This window comes from Lynx rufus, unplaced genomic scaffold, assembly GCF_022079265.1.
Source record: "Lynx rufus isolate CCGP_SWC_20201006 ecotype Redwood Valley unplaced genomic scaffold, mLynRuf1.p SCAF_10, whole genome shotgun sequence".
Classification (NCBI taxonomy): domain Eukaryota; kingdom Metazoa; phylum Chordata; class Mammalia; order Carnivora; family Felidae; genus Lynx; species Lynx rufus.
In genome coordinates, this window is record NW_025814824.1 from 63,481,374 (window position 1) to 63,498,236 (window position 16,863).

At 42.0% G+C, this 16,863-nt stretch overlaps 1 protein-coding gene across 1 annotated transcript; it reads right to left on the reverse strand.

Moving 5' to 3' along the window:
- Nucleotides 1–7,492: 7,492 nt before the first annotated feature.
- ALDOB (aldolase, fructose-bisphosphate B) lies at nt 7,493–16,525 on the reverse strand. The gene is made up of 8 exons (XM_047067111.1): nt 16,414–16,525; nt 15,149–15,360; nt 14,058–14,112; nt 13,020–13,180; nt 11,834–11,917; nt 10,772–10,946; nt 10,163–10,362; nt 7,493–7,588 (listed from the first exon to the last, which is right to left on the reverse strand). Exons 1-8 carry the CDS (start codon nt 16,523–16,525, stop codon nt 7,493–7,495), a joined length of 1,095 nt encoding a protein of 364 aa, XP_046923067.1.
- Between the last annotated feature and the right edge of the window lie 338 nt (nt 16,526–16,863).

The window sequence follows — 16,863 nt, forward strand, 5'->3', positions numbered from 1 at the left end:
ACTCCAATTCTAACTTCCTAATAGCTTGAGGAAAAAACCTCCCTTTCTTCAATATTGTAGACATTCTGAATGTCACCTCCAAACTTAAATCTTCTCAGAATATGTGTGTGTGCACATGTAAATGTCAGTGTTACGGTATACATGTAGAAATTGTGCACTCTCCTATTCAAATTAGGTGCTCATAGTTAGCATATAGTTAACTTTTCAAAAACAGTTTGTAGCCCAATGAAAAGCATAAAAAGCTACTGAAAGTGATTTGATGCCTCAGTTATCCTCCTGCCGTAAATCTCCCCCGTTATACTAGTCCACTAGTGGTTCAGAGGCCATGGTCTCAACTAATAATGAGGTTCTTATACCTGTTCTCAGTGTTTTGAAAAGCTTAATGCAAAGTATATTCTTCATACTTTGCAGTTTGCATGCACACTAAGACATTGTGCTTTTTGCTGGAGTTGCATCTGTTTTGTGTATGGTTACCTTGCTTAGCAGAAGCTCTGGCTGTTTGCCTCATTGTAATGTGGGGACATCGTCATATGAGATATACCAACAAAAATTACCTAACATCCTTGGATGTGAACCTGGAATGATATCTCAAAACTCCAGTAGCAGTGAAACAATTCTGGATTGTATGTACAATTCATTGCTTATAAAAAGCATAGCCAAAAAGATGAACTTTTAAAGCAAGGTTACTGCAGTGTTCACTGTTGTTTTCTAAGAGGATGACAGAAATAACAGGAACATGAAATGCCAGAAGAGGAGGGAAGGAGAAAGTTAAAGCTTTCAAGAGGAGATGATGCTATAGATGATCTAAAAAGATAAGTACCAAGAAAAAAGGATAGTGTCTGAAGACAGAACTGTAAGAGGACCTACTAGCCACAGAGCAAACCTCCAGTGATGGGAATGTGGCAGGAGGTAAGCCTGCCTGTAAACAAGGGCAGATGAATAGAGTTGCTGTGCTCAAGAGATGATAGGACTTAATGCTGCCTAAAATTCTGTGGTAACATTTTCCTTGTATTTAAATTGTGTGTGCATGCACAAGAGAAGGAGGGACACTATTTTAAGTGTGCAGTTCTGAATTTTCACAACTAAACCTATGCAAGTGGCACTTGAAATGTTCCTGGTACACCTGATACTCACCTGGGTACTTCCAGAAACTACACACACAACAGATCTTGTGATGCCTTCATTTTAAAAGACAATATGGAATTGAATAGGAGGAGAAAGTTTTGAGCTAATGTGATTATAAGGGCTAAGAAGTCCCATGATATGCAATCTACAAATGAGAACCATGAAAGCCAGTGGTGTAGTTCAGTCCCAGTCCAAAGACTCAAGAACCGGAGCACTGATGTCCAAGGACAGGAGAAGAGGGATGCCCCAGCTTAAGCAGAGAGCAAATCTGCCCTTCCTCTGCCTTTTTGTTCAGTTCACACCCTCAATGAATTGGATGCTGCAAAGCAGCATTGTGAAGTTGATCTTTACTCAGTCTACAGATTCAAATGCAAATCTCTTCCAGAAACCCTCACAGACACGAGGAATAGTATTTTAACAGCATCTCTTAGCCCAGTCAATTTTAAACATAAAATTAACCAGATAACATTTAAAACAAACAGGTAAAAAGCCTTTGGTGGCAAAATAAATCACTACAGTACTCCATTTCTCTAATTCCGGTAAAATTTTGTTTTCATCTGCCTTCCTTAAGGAGGGTTTCATCAGCAAATCTAGGGGCATACACAGCATACCCAGTTGAGCATATTTGTAAAATAAATTTCAACTTTTAAAAATCTAGTCCAAATATTCCAATCATTTTTTAAAAATTACTGTTCCTAGTCAGTATTTAATACCTTTTACCTTCCTTCGTGATCCCCTTCAAATGTGTTTTATGGCCTTGGGTGGGTGGCCAAGGGGTAGGTTGATTGATTTTTTTTTTTTAATTTTTTTTTCAACGTTTATTTATTTTTGGGACAGAGAGAGACAGAGCATGAACGGGGGAGGGGCAGAGAGAGAGGGAGACACAGAATCGGAAACAGGCTCCAGGCTCTGAGCCATCAGCCCAGAGCCTGACGCGGGGCTCGAACTCCCGGACCGCGAGATCGTGACCTGGCTGAAGTCGGACGCTTAACCGACTGCGCCACCCAGGCGCCCCTATTGATTTCTTTTTAATTAAGGCTATCTCTATAACCATAACACATGGAAAATAGAAAGACAGTTACATTTACTTTACTGCACCAATGGTTCAAGTTCAATTAACGTATTTTTAAATACCTACCAGGTGCTATGTTAATACTGTAAGTATTAGTTGCATAGTGGCTTCAAGCAGTCCTTTAGCCTCAAGGAGACTTTGGGAAGTGAATAGTAAGCCATATGTACTCCATAACAAAAAGAATGGGGGAAAATCACTTAACTTGCCAAAATACATTTTGTACAAATAAAACATAGTGCATATCTCTCTATCTGTCCTTGTTCCTATGCAGAAGCCATGATCTCAAGAACATGCTACTCATGTTCAATGGCTAAGAAATCGTCACATCACATGATAGTCATTTCATCCCTGGGACAAAGAAGCACCCTCTGACTTCTTTAGCCTATAAAATCTCCCAGGGAAAACCAGGGCAGGACAAGGAAAAGTTGGAAGTGTCTGCAGAAACATGTTTGACCTTGAATTTTTTAAGAGGGCAGGATAGATTTCTCTGACATCTAAGACCTTAGGCTACAGCCAAGCTAGCCCTGGTTGTTCTGAACTGCCAGAACAATTAGTGCTGTGTTTAGAAGATGCTTTATATTTCACTGTGCCACCACCATACTCAAAGAGCCAAGTCTGTACATGTATGTAAGCTTCTTTTTGAGAAGCAGAGGTAGAAGAATTTTGAATTTTTATTTTTCCCAGTACTTGCCTGTCAAGTTGCAATAAGACACTTTATTAGGGTGGTAAATAGCAATGCTCCATGAGAGTTTTCTGTTGTTTCCCTCAGTGCAAAAGATGTCATTTCCACTCACCCCCCTCCTCCTAGAGTCTAGGCCTTTGCCAGATTGCAGTTCTACACTCTGAGCTGCTTCCCACCTTCCCAATCCTCCCAACCCTCTACCTTCCAAAAAATAATAATTGTCAGCACTATTCTTTTATCATGTTATTCCCTACTCAAAAATTACTCACAGGTCCCTATTTCTCATTACTTCAAGGTAAGACTTTCCATAATATCTCTGCCCAATCTCCCCTTCCCCTCCACTGTGTCACTCTACTTGGCCTCACTCTTCTAAGTTCTGACAATGTCCTCAACATATCCAATCTGTACTCTAGGCAACATACAGTCAATTCATCTTCACACCCACTCAAATGCCTTGACCATTTCTCAACAGCCAATTTACAGAGAAAAAATATAATATTTGTTCACAACTTATATATCTGGCACTATACATAAAATATTGCTAACCTCACAGCAATCCTATTTTACAGATGAGGAAATTGAGTCTCAAGACCCCAAGATCATATAACTAGCTGTCTGTAATTCATCCCACTGTCTTTATAAAGCCCCTTTGATCTCAGCATGTAGCCTATGCCACTGTGATTTAGCACATTTTTGCATACCATTTTGTTTCCTAACTGTACCCTTGTCTTCTTCATCTCAATGGTAAGTATACAAGGACCATGTAGTGTCGATATCACCAAGTATACAGTGGGTGCTAAATGAATACTTGTTGACTGATTTTATAAATGTTTAGAGATTGATACCCAGCATTGAGTGTTCAACCATTTCAGGAGGTTAGGACAGACTGTGTTACAGCCAGAAAAACCTTTATTTGACTAATGAAAAAAGAGCTATGACTGCCTATGTTGACCTTTGCCATTACTCCTGTGTCTTCATTCATCCTTTCTAGAAAATGGGCTTAGGGAATTGGTAGCATTACATGAGCCCTCTGGGCTCTACTGAGCATAGGTAACTCATTTTTACCCTACATATGAGATATATATTGTTCTAAGGGCAGGTCCACAGTTCTTTATCTGATTGCCTTGAGGGTGTATGCGTTTTAGAAATCAGAATTTTTCAGATTTTAGAGATTAAATATAGTGCTTGTGCTACATACTGTATACCTCCCTCTGCAGGGTCTGAGTCAGAACCTAAAATCAGGCACATTTTCTCTGCATCCCATCAAGTGAAATAAAGGTGACAGTCTCAAGTCACATTTTGCCACCAAATAATTTGCTGCAAACTTATGAGAACATTTTTGTTTTCAGAGCCTTTTGGATTTCAGAATTGTGAAAATTATAATAAGGGATGTGAACCTGTTATTGAGATGTATTGACTCATTTAATCTCCCAATAATTTGCAATGCTGTACTTGTTTTATTTTGAAGAGGAAGAAACTGAACCGCAGAAAGGTTCTATAATGTGCCCAAGGTCACATGGCTAGGAAGTGGCAGAGACAACGTTTGAACCTAGATTGTCTGACTCCAGAACTGGTGCTTTTCACCACCCCAAATTCTGCAAACCAAGAGGACTTTGCAAGTCTCACCTACTGGTGATGTGACCTTGGACCACTGCCTTAGCGTCCTGGGCCCCGTTTCCCTCATCTGTTGCTAAAAGTGAAATGTAGATGTCAACCCGGAGGCTTTCACCCCAGGAGAGCTACATCAGATGAACTTGAAGTCTTATTCCTGCTTTGCCTAAAGCCTGCTCTAAGATTTCTGCAAGGTTCTAGAGGCTTATATTCTCATTGTCACAGTTGGCTTCAGCTTCTGTTAAATCAGTTCACATTATGAATCATTATGAGTCATCTCAGTATCTTGTTTTTGACAGCATGATGTAAACTCATGTGTGAAATTCAGCTCTTCATCTCAAGCAGACAAATGTCTTTAGATTGCTTGTTATTTCTCCACCTTCTTAAAAGTGCTTTAGTCACCTCCCCACCGCCCCACCACCACCCCCGCCCTGCTTCCATATTGCCCTGGCTTCTCCCACTTTTGGTACTTATGCCTTCAAGATATCCTTTTCTCCCAGTAAATTTTCTTACACAAAGGCTGTTGTAAGAGTTCCTTCCCCTTGGCCATGCCTCGGTGCTTACCCTAGATGCTATCTCCTCCCACTTCCCAGCCTCTAGTCAATGGCACCTGTGTTTCTTGCTTAGCTACTTAAGTTTGATTGTGTGATATGCAAATATCACCCCTAGCCTAAAGCTGAAACTTCTCAATTACCTTCAGTGCCTAGTACCAACTTTTGTTTTTAGCAGGTGTTCAATAACTAGAATAAATCCGACAGTGTGCCAAAATATAATATATTTTGTATATATATATACAGTGTGCCCACTAATATATTCCCTCAGTGATCATACAGTTAATAGAAATTAAAGTCTGTAGCCTCATAAAATTTGTCTTCATATTACTCTCAGTGGCATAAATTACTGGGGTTGAGATTTCAAAGACAACTGTAGTGCTTTAGTTGGAAAAATATACCAGATGATAGCCAGGAAAATGCATTATATAAATCCTTATCCCTAGGGAAGTGTAATTTGGCCTGGATCAAAATACATTGATTATAGATTCTTGCTCAACCAATAAATGATAGTTCTAGGAGGTTTCTGTACAACATAGGGTCAGTGATGCTAAGTGAACTCTAGATAAAATTCCTGGCGAGAGTTTTGTCACATCAGGTGTTACCAGCTTTAGGGGAGCTTAGCACATGGTAGGAGCTCAACTACTTGCTGATTGAATAAGTGAATGAATGAATGAATGAATGAGGTAAGAAACGTAGAAGACCTACAACACTGGTGATAGAGGTTTTGAACACTGCCTGTTGTCCTGTCCTTGCCTTCCTTCCTGGCCATGTGTCTATTATAGGAGAAAGAGACCTGGATTCTAATCTCTCAGCTCTATCCTAAACCCCCATATGTGTGACCATCAGCAAGTAATTTCACTGCTCTAGGCTTGGTTTTATCATCTGTAAAGTGAAAGTCTCAGGCCATATGATCTCTAAGGTAGGTTTGAATTGTTTATATGAATATAGCTATCTTTAGAGAAGTAATACAAGTATACAGAAACAGATACTCAAGTGTGGTGGAGACACAGGAGTTAAAAATTTTCTGTGTGCCCTACTCCCGGATCTCTCTCCTCAAACAAAGCCCCTTTAGACTAATTCTGTCTTCCTGCCTTAAATACTTTGCTTATGCCTCTAGTTCTTAATTTATCTACTCCAAGCAATATCATTTATCTTTGTACTCTTCAAGACAAAAAATTTAGTTTGCTACTTTCTCCTATATTTAATTATACATATGGATATTTTAGTGATTTCTATTCATTTCCTTTAATAGACTTAGAGGACTATTTCTTTTTTTAAGCACAATTTCTTAATCCATCAATTTTTAGTAATATCTTGACTTCCCACTAAGTGAATTAATGTTCCCTCACTTCTCTCCCTTTAATTTCCTAGCTTCTATCAGTTCAATCATTACTTTTATTCCCACCAAAATCATTATTTTTATATTGCACAAAATTAAAATAGTTAAATTCTCTTTTCTAACTATGGCTGTCTATAATGCTTTTTCTCTAGGTTAATTTTGAAAATTGAAAGCCAATAAAGTATAATTGTGTGAATAGCATTTACTGCAAAACAAGGTAGCATGCTTAGATGTGCAGAGGGAGTGCATAGTCTATATCCCCAAACCTGGGCCACTTCAAGAGGAACCCTGCAGGCATCACAGCAACACTGATTCTCCCATAATACTCCATGTGTTGCTTGAAATCACTTTACATTTTAGCTTGTTTCATATTATGAAGGGCTTTCATTTCAAAATATCCTCAAACTTGAAATTTAGCGTGGTAGCTCTGAAACTTGGCTGTACGTTGGAATCACCAAGGGAGCTGTTAAGAAACCCTGATATTTAGAGGATCCCACATCCACAGTTTCTGATTTAATTGGGCTGTGGTGTGGGCTGAGCATCTGGGAGTTTTAGTTTTTGGCAGGTTATTCCCAGGAGTAGCCCAAGTTGAGGACCCTAACCATTAATGTCAGTCATGTCTAGTAGAGTCAAAGGTAATGAAATATACTGAGCCCTTTGGAAGCAAGAGCAAAAAGTAAAACCTGATACCGGCCGAAGGCTTCTAGAACATTTTATTTCTTTGTTGGTTGCAGTTGTCTCCTTCGTAACATACCACTGCTAAGATTGTTTAGTGAGATACACTTCTCTGCACTCAGCTTCTACGATATTTGAATGTCATTATTTGAATGGTTTTGTTTTCAAGTCTATTCTTTTCTTAGGTAGATACTCTGGGGCATGGGGAGCTGGAGCCGTTGGAAGGAAATTGCGTGAAATTTTGTCAGATCCTTGATATTCACACCTATGTTTTAGTAACTGATGTTTTTTCATTGAGTCTAAGAATTTAACAGGTACTGTGTTTCCAGTAGTTCAAATCTGATTTTGTCTAATGTCCAAGGTCAGTTGTTCTCTTTCAGCACTCCAACCAAGGCATGTAGGAGAGCTAGAGGCAGGCTGGTCGGCCTCAGGTTCTAGTAGGAATAGCAGGCTGTGAAGAGAGACTGAGTGGAAGCAGCACCAGAAGAGCCGGAGTGAACATACTGTCCTTTGGCTGCCTGGCAGTTAGCCTAAAAAGCAAGCGTGAGAGAGGACATGGGGTTAGAGCAAATGCAACCCTGTGCTTGACTCTCTGTGTCTCTCCTTTGAAACCAGCTCCACCTGCATTTGGATTTTTTTTTTTCTCCCTACAGTGATTTTGCTAAATATTGATGCTGATAGCATTCCTTTCCTTTTATGATACATTATCTCCTTTTTTATCCCAGCTTTCTGAGCATTTCTCAGGGAGGCTGAGGTTTGTGTCAGTTACTGAGAAAGTCTCTTTTTAGTACCAACAGTATTGCAACAACAGTACTAAAAGTTGAGAAACTTCTCATTGATATAGTGATAAGGGAATGGACATTTCAATCTGAACAGTGGAGAAGCTTGCAATGGCTGTTCAAGTCGTTTGCTAGGAAATGGTCCAGATAGTATGCCAAAGGACCAGGCAAGGTATAGCCAGAGGTACAACACAGCAAATTAAAGAAATTATTCCAGGGGCGTCTGAGGGGCTCAGTTGGTTGAGCCTCTGACTCTTGACTTCAGCTCAAGTCGTGACCTCATAGTTGGTGAGTTCGTGCTCCAAGTTGGGCTCTGCGCTGACACTGTGAAGTCTGCTTGGGATTCTCCCCTCTCCCTATCTCTCTCCCTCTGCCCCTCCCCCACTCATACTCTCAAAAAAAATATTTCAAAAAAAATTTTCCATTTTCCACCTATATTTGTCCGCAAGAATATATAATTTTTTTGGAGTTGTAATTACACTATCATTTGATTCCTTGTATAAATTTCAATTAAAGATGAGTCCAGAATTACAAAACCTGCAATAATAATATTTGAATGCCCCTCGATGGTATCATGTCTTCAAGTCACTGTTGCTATAGTCTTGCTCTCTCTGGGACTTATTTCTACATCTACAGTGATTTTCAAAGTATGTTGCATGGACCTAAGCACTTCTTTAGGAATGAAAATTCTTTGGCTTGACCCCAGTTTTTCTCAATCAGAAACTTCAGTGGCTGGGGCCCAGAAGTCTGTATTTCCACACACCCTCCAGGTGATTCAGATGCATACTCAAGCTTGAGAACCACCATCCTGAATGATGAACTCAACTTCTCTTGTTTTGTGCAGATGGCCCATCCAGCCCTTTCTTTCACATCCCTCCATCATACTAGCTACATCTCCCCACCTCCTCAGCCACACATCAGCACAGCCAGACCCAGCTCTCCATCCTAACAAAGTCAAGAACTACTCTAAAATCTCACACCTCTTTTATGCCTGTGGGATGTCTTCTAAGCTTCTCTGGGGCCTTCCTTTCTTTAATGTCTCATCACCAAACTTCTGGCTATGCTTGATTCTTTGCCCAGCCTCCTCTGTGATCAGCAAGCCACATTAGGGCTATTGCTCAAGTTCAGCACTGTCCTAGCTCCCTATTAAACTTTTACTCTGCTATCCTGCCATTTCCCACTGAGATTGATCTGGATCTTCCTGCATGATTAAGCTATTAGGAAACTTCAGGATCTAAGTTAACACACCACAAATTTACTCTCATTTCAGCCATACGTGCCTGATGCTTGGCCATTATGTCTGGTCAGTCTCCTCCCAGGCTACTCCAACAACTATTCCGAGCTTCCCCAATGTTAATTAAGACTGAAATCTCCATTCCCTTATCACCCTCAACAGATGGCCTCAACTGGAATCAACTGCTACATCCCTTCACCTCTACAGACCTGATTCCAAACCCATTTTTTTTTCTTCTTTGCTGCCTCTTCCCTCCTTTCCAAGACCAACTCTGCCACCTGCATTTAATATTTAGTTTCGTGCAATCTTGTTTCTTCTAACTCCTTGTCCTCTCAATTATCCCCACTGACCTTGTCTTTAATCTCTCCTCTGGCTCCTTTTGCTTTACACTTAAACATGCCAGGCTCTCCCCTATTTGGCTGAATCCTAAACTCCCTGAAGGTGGTATCTGCATCTCCTTTATTCACCCCAGCCCTTGGCTCATACTAGGTATTCAAAAAGGAATCGTTACTGATTGAATAAAATCGTTTTAGTCCTTATTTCTCCTGGTATCCTTTCTGGGCCTTTTCCCACCAACCTTCCTTCCTGACAACCTTTCCTCTTCTCTCTCTATTGAAATCGTTGAGCTGAGGGTCACTGTATATGCTCCTAAATGCCAATGTCCGCTTTCCCTCAGCCTTTATTCTGAATCTCCCCGTAGCGTGTTACTACTGATCCCCTTGAAACTTGTCTCCATTTGTTCCCAGGATCCTTGGTTCATATTATTGCTGCTTGTCATGATGGCTTTCTTCTTCATCTCCCCAAAATGAAAGGTGCCTGGGGTCAGTCCTTGGCCCTCTTATGTTCCCTCGCCAGTGTCTCTGTGGAGATTGTCCTTCAGTCTGCTGTCATCAACTAAGCTCCCAGTGTGGATAATTCACAACTCTCTCTAGCCCTCTCCTTCCTACTGAGCTCTAATGCCACCTTTTCAAATATCTAGCAGACACTCTCTGGAGATACCATCATGGCCTGAATAAAAAGCAATGCTTCCCCAGGTAAGAAAGCTCCAAGTATCCACTTGATCAAGTAGCTAAGAAGCAGTAACATCTTACCAGGGCCCGCTTCATGAAAGCCTCCTGGGTCGCCTTCTTGTTTGCAGCTTTGCCGCCCCAGGCAGCCAGTGCACTAGCCTGCAGGGCCCGTCCGTAGGAGAAACTTAGTTTCCAGGGTTTTGGTAGAGGGCAAAGGTTGATAGCATTGAGGTTGAGAGTAGCATCCTCTTCGCTCATGCCACCAGACAAAAAGCAGATACCTGGAAGGAAAGAAGCCATTCCTCTCTACTATTCCCAGTTTATGTGCCTGGCTTGAGAAAGAGAGCAATGAGCCTAAAAGAAATGTGATGCCTCAATCTTTTCTCTCTTTGCATGGAACTGGGTTGGAAAAATTAGTTAGCTTTTGCTGAGGTTAACTGGGCTAAAAAGAGAAGGCTTTAATAAATAAGGAGGGTGATTAAATATTGAGGAAATAAATGGATTTTGTGCATTTGGACAGACTCAGGATATGTGGTATCATGGAGTATGAGGGAAAGTGCTGGCTGCCTCTGAGATACAGAGGTCTGTTTCCTGGAAAAAAGAAGACTTTTAGACAAACACAAGAGGTTGTGGAACTCCTTCACAGGATGAGAGCTAAGATCTCAAGTCAGAGGAGAAGGAAAGCCTTACCAGGAACAGCTGCAGGAACAGTACGGTGCAGAGCTGTGACAGTGGCCATAGCCACTTGCTCTGGCATATACTTCTTGGTACAGGCGTGTCCAGCGGTCACCATGTTGGGCTTCAGCAAGGTGCCCTCCAGGTAAACATGATGGTCATTCAGGGCCTTATAGACAGCAGCAAGGACCTGAAGGACAAGAGGTCCAAACAGGTGAAACCCAGAGCCAGCCTGACAGTCACCTGACCTTGGCACTTTTATGTCGCAGGGATGCGAGCCAAAGGTATTCTTGAATGAGGCTTGGCCAAAGCTTCCCAACCAGCTTCATCTCAGTCCACCTACTTTTGCAAGTGGAGAAACTGAAATCGGGTTACACTGCAAGTATGAATGAAGTACCTTCTAATTACATTTTTCTCACGTGATGCTCGTCTTATTTTTACCTATTTATTTTTTAATATACAGGTTTTTAAATTTTTATTTATTTAAATTCAAATTAGTTAACATACAGTCTAGTATTGACTTCAAGGGTAGAACCCAGTGATTCATCACTTACATACAACACCTAGTACTCATCCCAACAACTGCCCTCCTTAATGCCCATCACCCATTTAGCCCATCCCCACCCACGTCCCCTCCAGCAACCCTCAGTTTGTTCTCTGTATTTAAAAGTCTCTTATGGTTTGCCTTCCTCTCTGTTTTTAATCTTATTTTTCCTTCCCTTCCCTATGTTCATCTGTTTTGTTTCTTACATTTCACATTTACTCATCTTATTTTTAAATTTCTTTGTTTACATATAATGTAACTGATCCAAAAAGATAACAGGATTTACCAAAGGTCCCACAGCTGGGGACGTGGATTGTGAAATGCAAGTCTTAGTACAGAAAATTCTGTGCTTTTTCCATATGGAGAATACCATTGTGCCAAAAAAAAAAAAAAAAAGGTTTGATAAGTACCTCCTTACCTTCTCAATGCTACGTAATGATTCCAACTGAAGAACATTTCATATATCACAGCTGATATATGTTAAGTACCAAGATTTTTCAACTGGAATTGGGACTTTTATGTTCAAGACTTACCTTCTCAGTAACATACTGGCAGTGTTCCATGTCATGGTCTCCATCAGGAAGTACCTCTGGTTCAACAATGGGTACCAGCCCATTCTAAAAAGGGAAAAGGAAGAGGTAAAGAGCAGCTCTGCTCACTGTGATCCTTTCCTTAAGAAGATGTTTTACAGCTGCCTGGGGCACCTGGCTCAGTCGATTAAACGTCTGGGCTCTTGCTTTAAGCTCAGGTCATGATCTCACAGTTTCATGAGTTCAAGCCCTGAGTCAAGCTCTGTGCTGGCAACGAGGAGCCTGCTTGGGATTCCCTGTCTCCCTCTCTCTGTCCCTTCCCCACTCACACTGTCTCTCTCTCTCTCTCAAAATAAGTAAATAAACTTAAAAAAAGAAGTTTGACAGTTGCAATTGGTATAAAATGGGGCCCTTATAGAGAAATACCATTCACTGACTTAAAGGCAGTAAAAAGAAATTTAATGGGATTTCTAAAGAGCATTTGTAGCTTGGCCAAAAAAGCACAGTGAGGTTAAAAAAAAAAAAAAAAGTTCTCCTGGGAGTGAATAAAAAAAATAAAAACCTATAGTTTCTATAGATACAGATCATGCTAGAGATTATTCTAGCTACCTCAGAACCTAGTTGTCACCCATTTAGTGCAGTCAAGATCACTAAGAAAGATCCCCCTTGTGTGGGTTAATTAAGGAATTAAGCACTGTTTATAGTTCTGAGAACGTTGGTAACTCCAACATAACACCCACACAAGCAAATCAGACGTTAACTGGGATCCCAGGACACTTCAACGTATGTTGGAAACTAGTGTCAGGTCACCATCCTCCAAGATACTATTTGGATTGGGGCTAAATCAGAGCTGTCACTCTTGAGCTAGGGATCTCAGAGGATCATGTTTTAGATGTGATGGAGCATAGGCAAGCAAGTGCCCTGGCCCTGGGGGCTGGATCACTCATAAGACTCAGCTTATAGAGCTTTGGCAGAGGGCAGCTATTGATGGCATCAGCCTTTGGGTTCATAGCTAACTTGTGGAAGCAAATCTTACCCTACCATACCTAGCTATAGCGAAAGTGGTACAAAATGCCACTAGGATACAGGGGTGAGATAAGGTTCATGTACTTATAGTAAAATTGGAAAGAGAAGCTCTGAAGAAGGCTCTTTCCTACTGTTGTTTTAGCTCAAGGGGAAGGCTGAGCACCTGCTGACAGATGCTGGCGTAGCGGGCCAGGGCATTGGCATTTTCCTGGATGGCAAGGTTGGATGGACACTGGTTGTCAATCCTTAGCACAGCACGCCATTTCCCAAAGTCAGCACCATCTTTCTTGTACTGGGCACAGCGCTCAGAAAGGCCATCGAGCCCTGCAAGTCACAAAAGAGAAAAAGGCTTCTTTGCACCCTTATCCCTGATCCATGGGGCACTGATGAAGTGAGGAAGTTCTTCCTTGCCTTACCTTTCAGTTGGTGGAGCTTAAGGACTGAAAACATCCAGGCAAATAAATATCAATCCCGATACTGAGCCCAAAGATCTGGGGCTTTATACTTTGTAAGAATAGAGGGAACTAATATTTGTTTAGTATTTACTATGTTCCAGGCATGATTCTAGGAATTTTGCATACTTCATCTAATTACCATAAGAATTCTAATAGTTAATATTATAGTAGTTTTACAGATGTGAAAACCCAGGCTACAAGAGGTTAAGTGACTTTACCAAGTTTGCATAGCTAACAAGTGACAGAACAGGAATTCAAATTCCGCTTAACTAACCCAAAGCAGTGGTTCATACTTATCTACTTGGGCAGTGAAGTACCTTGCAAAATTGTCTAATTGGGAAGTGATAGAACCAGGAGTCAAACCCTGGTGAGTCTGATTCCAAAACTTGGGACCTTTCCTCTCTTCTGCTGCTGGATTTTTCTCTAAAACTTATACTCTCAGGTACAGAGTATCTTCTCTGCACAAAGCACTGTGGTAAGCACTTTAGGTACCTTTATCTAATTTAATTCCCACAACTATTCTGCAAAGCAGACACTGTCATCCCATTTTAACTGGCTCAGAACATTTACATGACTAGCTTGAGGTCACACAGTTATTACATAGAGGAGCTGGGATTGAAAAGCAGATGTGTGTGGCTCTAAAACCAGTGTGATATTCATATTTTGTTTTCCCTTGCTTCCCTCTTTTCTTGCCATCATTTCTAACATATATTGGCATGATTCATATCAGTGGGTGATATCCTTACCTTGAATGGTGGTTTCTTTGTTGGTTCCTGCAAGGGGAGCACCTCCCTGGTCTAACTGCGAACATAATTAACAAGCAATTAGCAGATGTCATGGGCCCCAGGAAAACACAAGCAGAGCCCCTAGTACTAATAGTTGTCATTTTTCATAAGGCAAGGAGTTGAATTCCAAAGGTGTGTTAGTAACAGGATGGAGGGAGGGGCAGAGACACACAATTCAGTCCACAGCAGAAGGGAAGTTACCTGGAAGGAACAATGTCTAAGTGTCAACACTAAGAAGATGGAAAGTATGGAAAACACCGGGAGCTTGGTAAATAAGAAGTAATCTGACAGTACCTGGGATGTAGAGGTGCCATATAGGAGTAGCTCCCTTAAATTATGTGTCTAAGAGAAATTTCATGAGCACCTGCACATACCAGGCACTACATTATTCCAGGAAATCAAAAGAATAAAGACACAGCCCCTACTCTCGGCATACCAGAATCTGAGGTCATGAGCCAGAGAGGTAGACAGCCTGGGTTTGAACTGGCTCCAGTTTTGCCTTGCTGTGGGCAAGTTACCGCTATGCCTTGTAATTCCATTTTCTTGCCTCATCTCTAAAATTAGGATAATAACTAAACTGACCTCCAGAGGTTATGAGGAAGATTAAAGGAGCACTTGGAGTTGTAAGCACTCAACTGATACTAGTTTTCAATCCTGAGCTCATGTGGTTTGAGATAACAGAGTTATAACTGAATGGTAAATGCTTCAATAATAATAGTGATCCTGAAATAAATAATAATTATGTGACAGGAACTGTTTTATAAACTCCTCATTCTTATAAGAGCCTTATGAGGTACGCCCTACTATTCCCATTTTAGAAATGGAGAAACTGAGACACCAGGAGATAAAGTACCTTATAGAAAACTTGGCTGGAAGAAGAAGGCACTGGCAGAAAAGTCTAGAAGAGGATCTGGTCCTCAGGGGGAGGATGATGCTGGAAAGGAGTACGAATGACAGTTGGATGATGAGGGTGTCCAGAGTGTTGGCCCAGTGACTGTGCTGAGAGTTGGGCTGGGATGAGGCAGAAGGGAGGTAGAAATGGAAGTATTTACCTTGATTCCCACCACAATCCCCTTTTCCTTGAGGATGTTTCTGAACAGCTTCCCCTGACTGTCCTTCTGGTAGAGGGTCTCATGGAAAAGGATCACGCCCCCGATGCTCTGGTTGATGGAGTTGTCTACGGTAAAGAGGATTTCCCGGAACTGCCGGCGGTTTTCCTCAGTGTTCTCCACCTTGATCCTCTGCAGGCGGTTTCCCATGGTGCCTATAAGGTGGGCGGGCCAAACGCAGCTGGAGGGGCAAGCCAGGGCTTTACTACTGGCCTCCTCCACTCTAGCTCAGCGACCCTCAGCAGGACGGCAAGACTCTGTTTTATTCAGATCTTCAAAACTGTCTCCCTTTTGGCTCCCTCAAGAAAGACCTGGGCTGCTGTCAGGATGCTGGTTAGGAAGTGCATGGAATGGACATGTCAGGGTCCAGGTGGGTGGAAGCCACCATTGGGTCCAAGTGGGTTTGTAAGACCCTCAGACCTCTCTAGCCACCCCCACCCCCCACCCCCAGGTCCAGCCCTCAATCTGACTAGACGATACAGTAGAAGGAGGGATGGGGCGGGCTCTTGACTCCTCTAGCTTCTATCATTTTATGGTGGGCCATAGAGGCCAGCCGCAACCCTCCCTTGTGCCATCCTGGGCTTCTCTCAGCCACAAGCCCTTCCCTGTTCCAGATAGGGACACTTCCCTGCCTTCCCTGACCTTCCTTAGCTGACTTTACACTGACTTCTCAGCAGCAGAGGTCTGTGTATCTGACCTCATTCTTATTACTGAGTTCCTGGCCTTGCTATAGTCTATATTCAAAAGATCCCTGGCAGGGCACCTGAGTGGCTCAGTCAGTTAAGCATCCAACTTCGGCTCAGGTCATGACCTCGTGGTTCAAGAGTTTGAGCCCCACACTGGGCTCTGTGCTGACAGCTCAGAGCCTGGAGCCTGTTTCAGATTCTGTGTCCCCCTCTCTCTCCACCCCTCCCCTGCTCCTACTCTGTCTCTCTGACTCTTTCTCTCAAAAATAAATAAAACATTAAAAAAAAAACCCAAATGATTGCTGGCAAGGGGGCCTTAAAATGGAGGGCTTGAGCCTCTTTCTTTGTTTTTCAGAAATCTACCCACTGGAACTACAGGACTCAAAATGTCTATGTCTACTGGGTCTTCTGCTCCCACTGCTGTGTACCTTTACTCCTCCGAGAGGAAAGAATATGATTGTTGATTGCCTTTGCTAAGTTGTAGAAATAAGAATACACTTGTATGATGTTACTTGCACTCACCTACGGACTCATCTGCAGCCAGGATCCCCTTCCCATTGGCAACAATGCGCTGGGCGATTTCTGAGAGCTCCTTCTTCTGTTCTGAGGTGAGGGCTGGAAATCGGTGGGCCATGGTGACAGGTCTGGAAAAGAGTGTGGGAGTGTCCTGAACAAAACTGCAGGTGGATCAGACAGGTTCATGACCAAGACAGCCAATGTATGCTACCAAGCCCTGTGGGCCCCTCTATTTCTGAACCATGTCCATAATGGATAAACAAATGAGGTCTGGGTTTTTCTCTCTCTAGCTTAAGTAGTTGCAATTAGCCATAATGGAGGAAGGTGGGATGCCAAATTTCATGGTCATCCTAAATAGAATGTCTTCCAGGAGACCTTTGGGTTCACTGATTCTGAGACTGAACCAGCTAACTAGTGACCCACTCAAATCTGACAAATAGACGGCACTGCAGTCAT

Excerpts from the sequence above, each read along its gene's own strand:
- ALDOB (XM_047067111.1), bottom strand. The coding sequence starts at position 16,525 with ATGGCCCACCGATTTCCAGCCCTCACCTCAGAACAGAAGAAGGAGCTC. Across the intron at positions 11,918-13,019 it reads ACGCCAGCATCTGTCAGCAG|AATGGGCTGGTACCCATTGT; the intron begins GTGCTCAGCCTT and ends TTCCCTTTTTAG. Across the intron at positions 7,589-10,162 it reads CTTTCATGAAGCGGGCCCTG|GCTAACTGCCAGGCAGCCAA; the intron begins GTAAGATGTTAC and ends CTTGCTTTTTAG.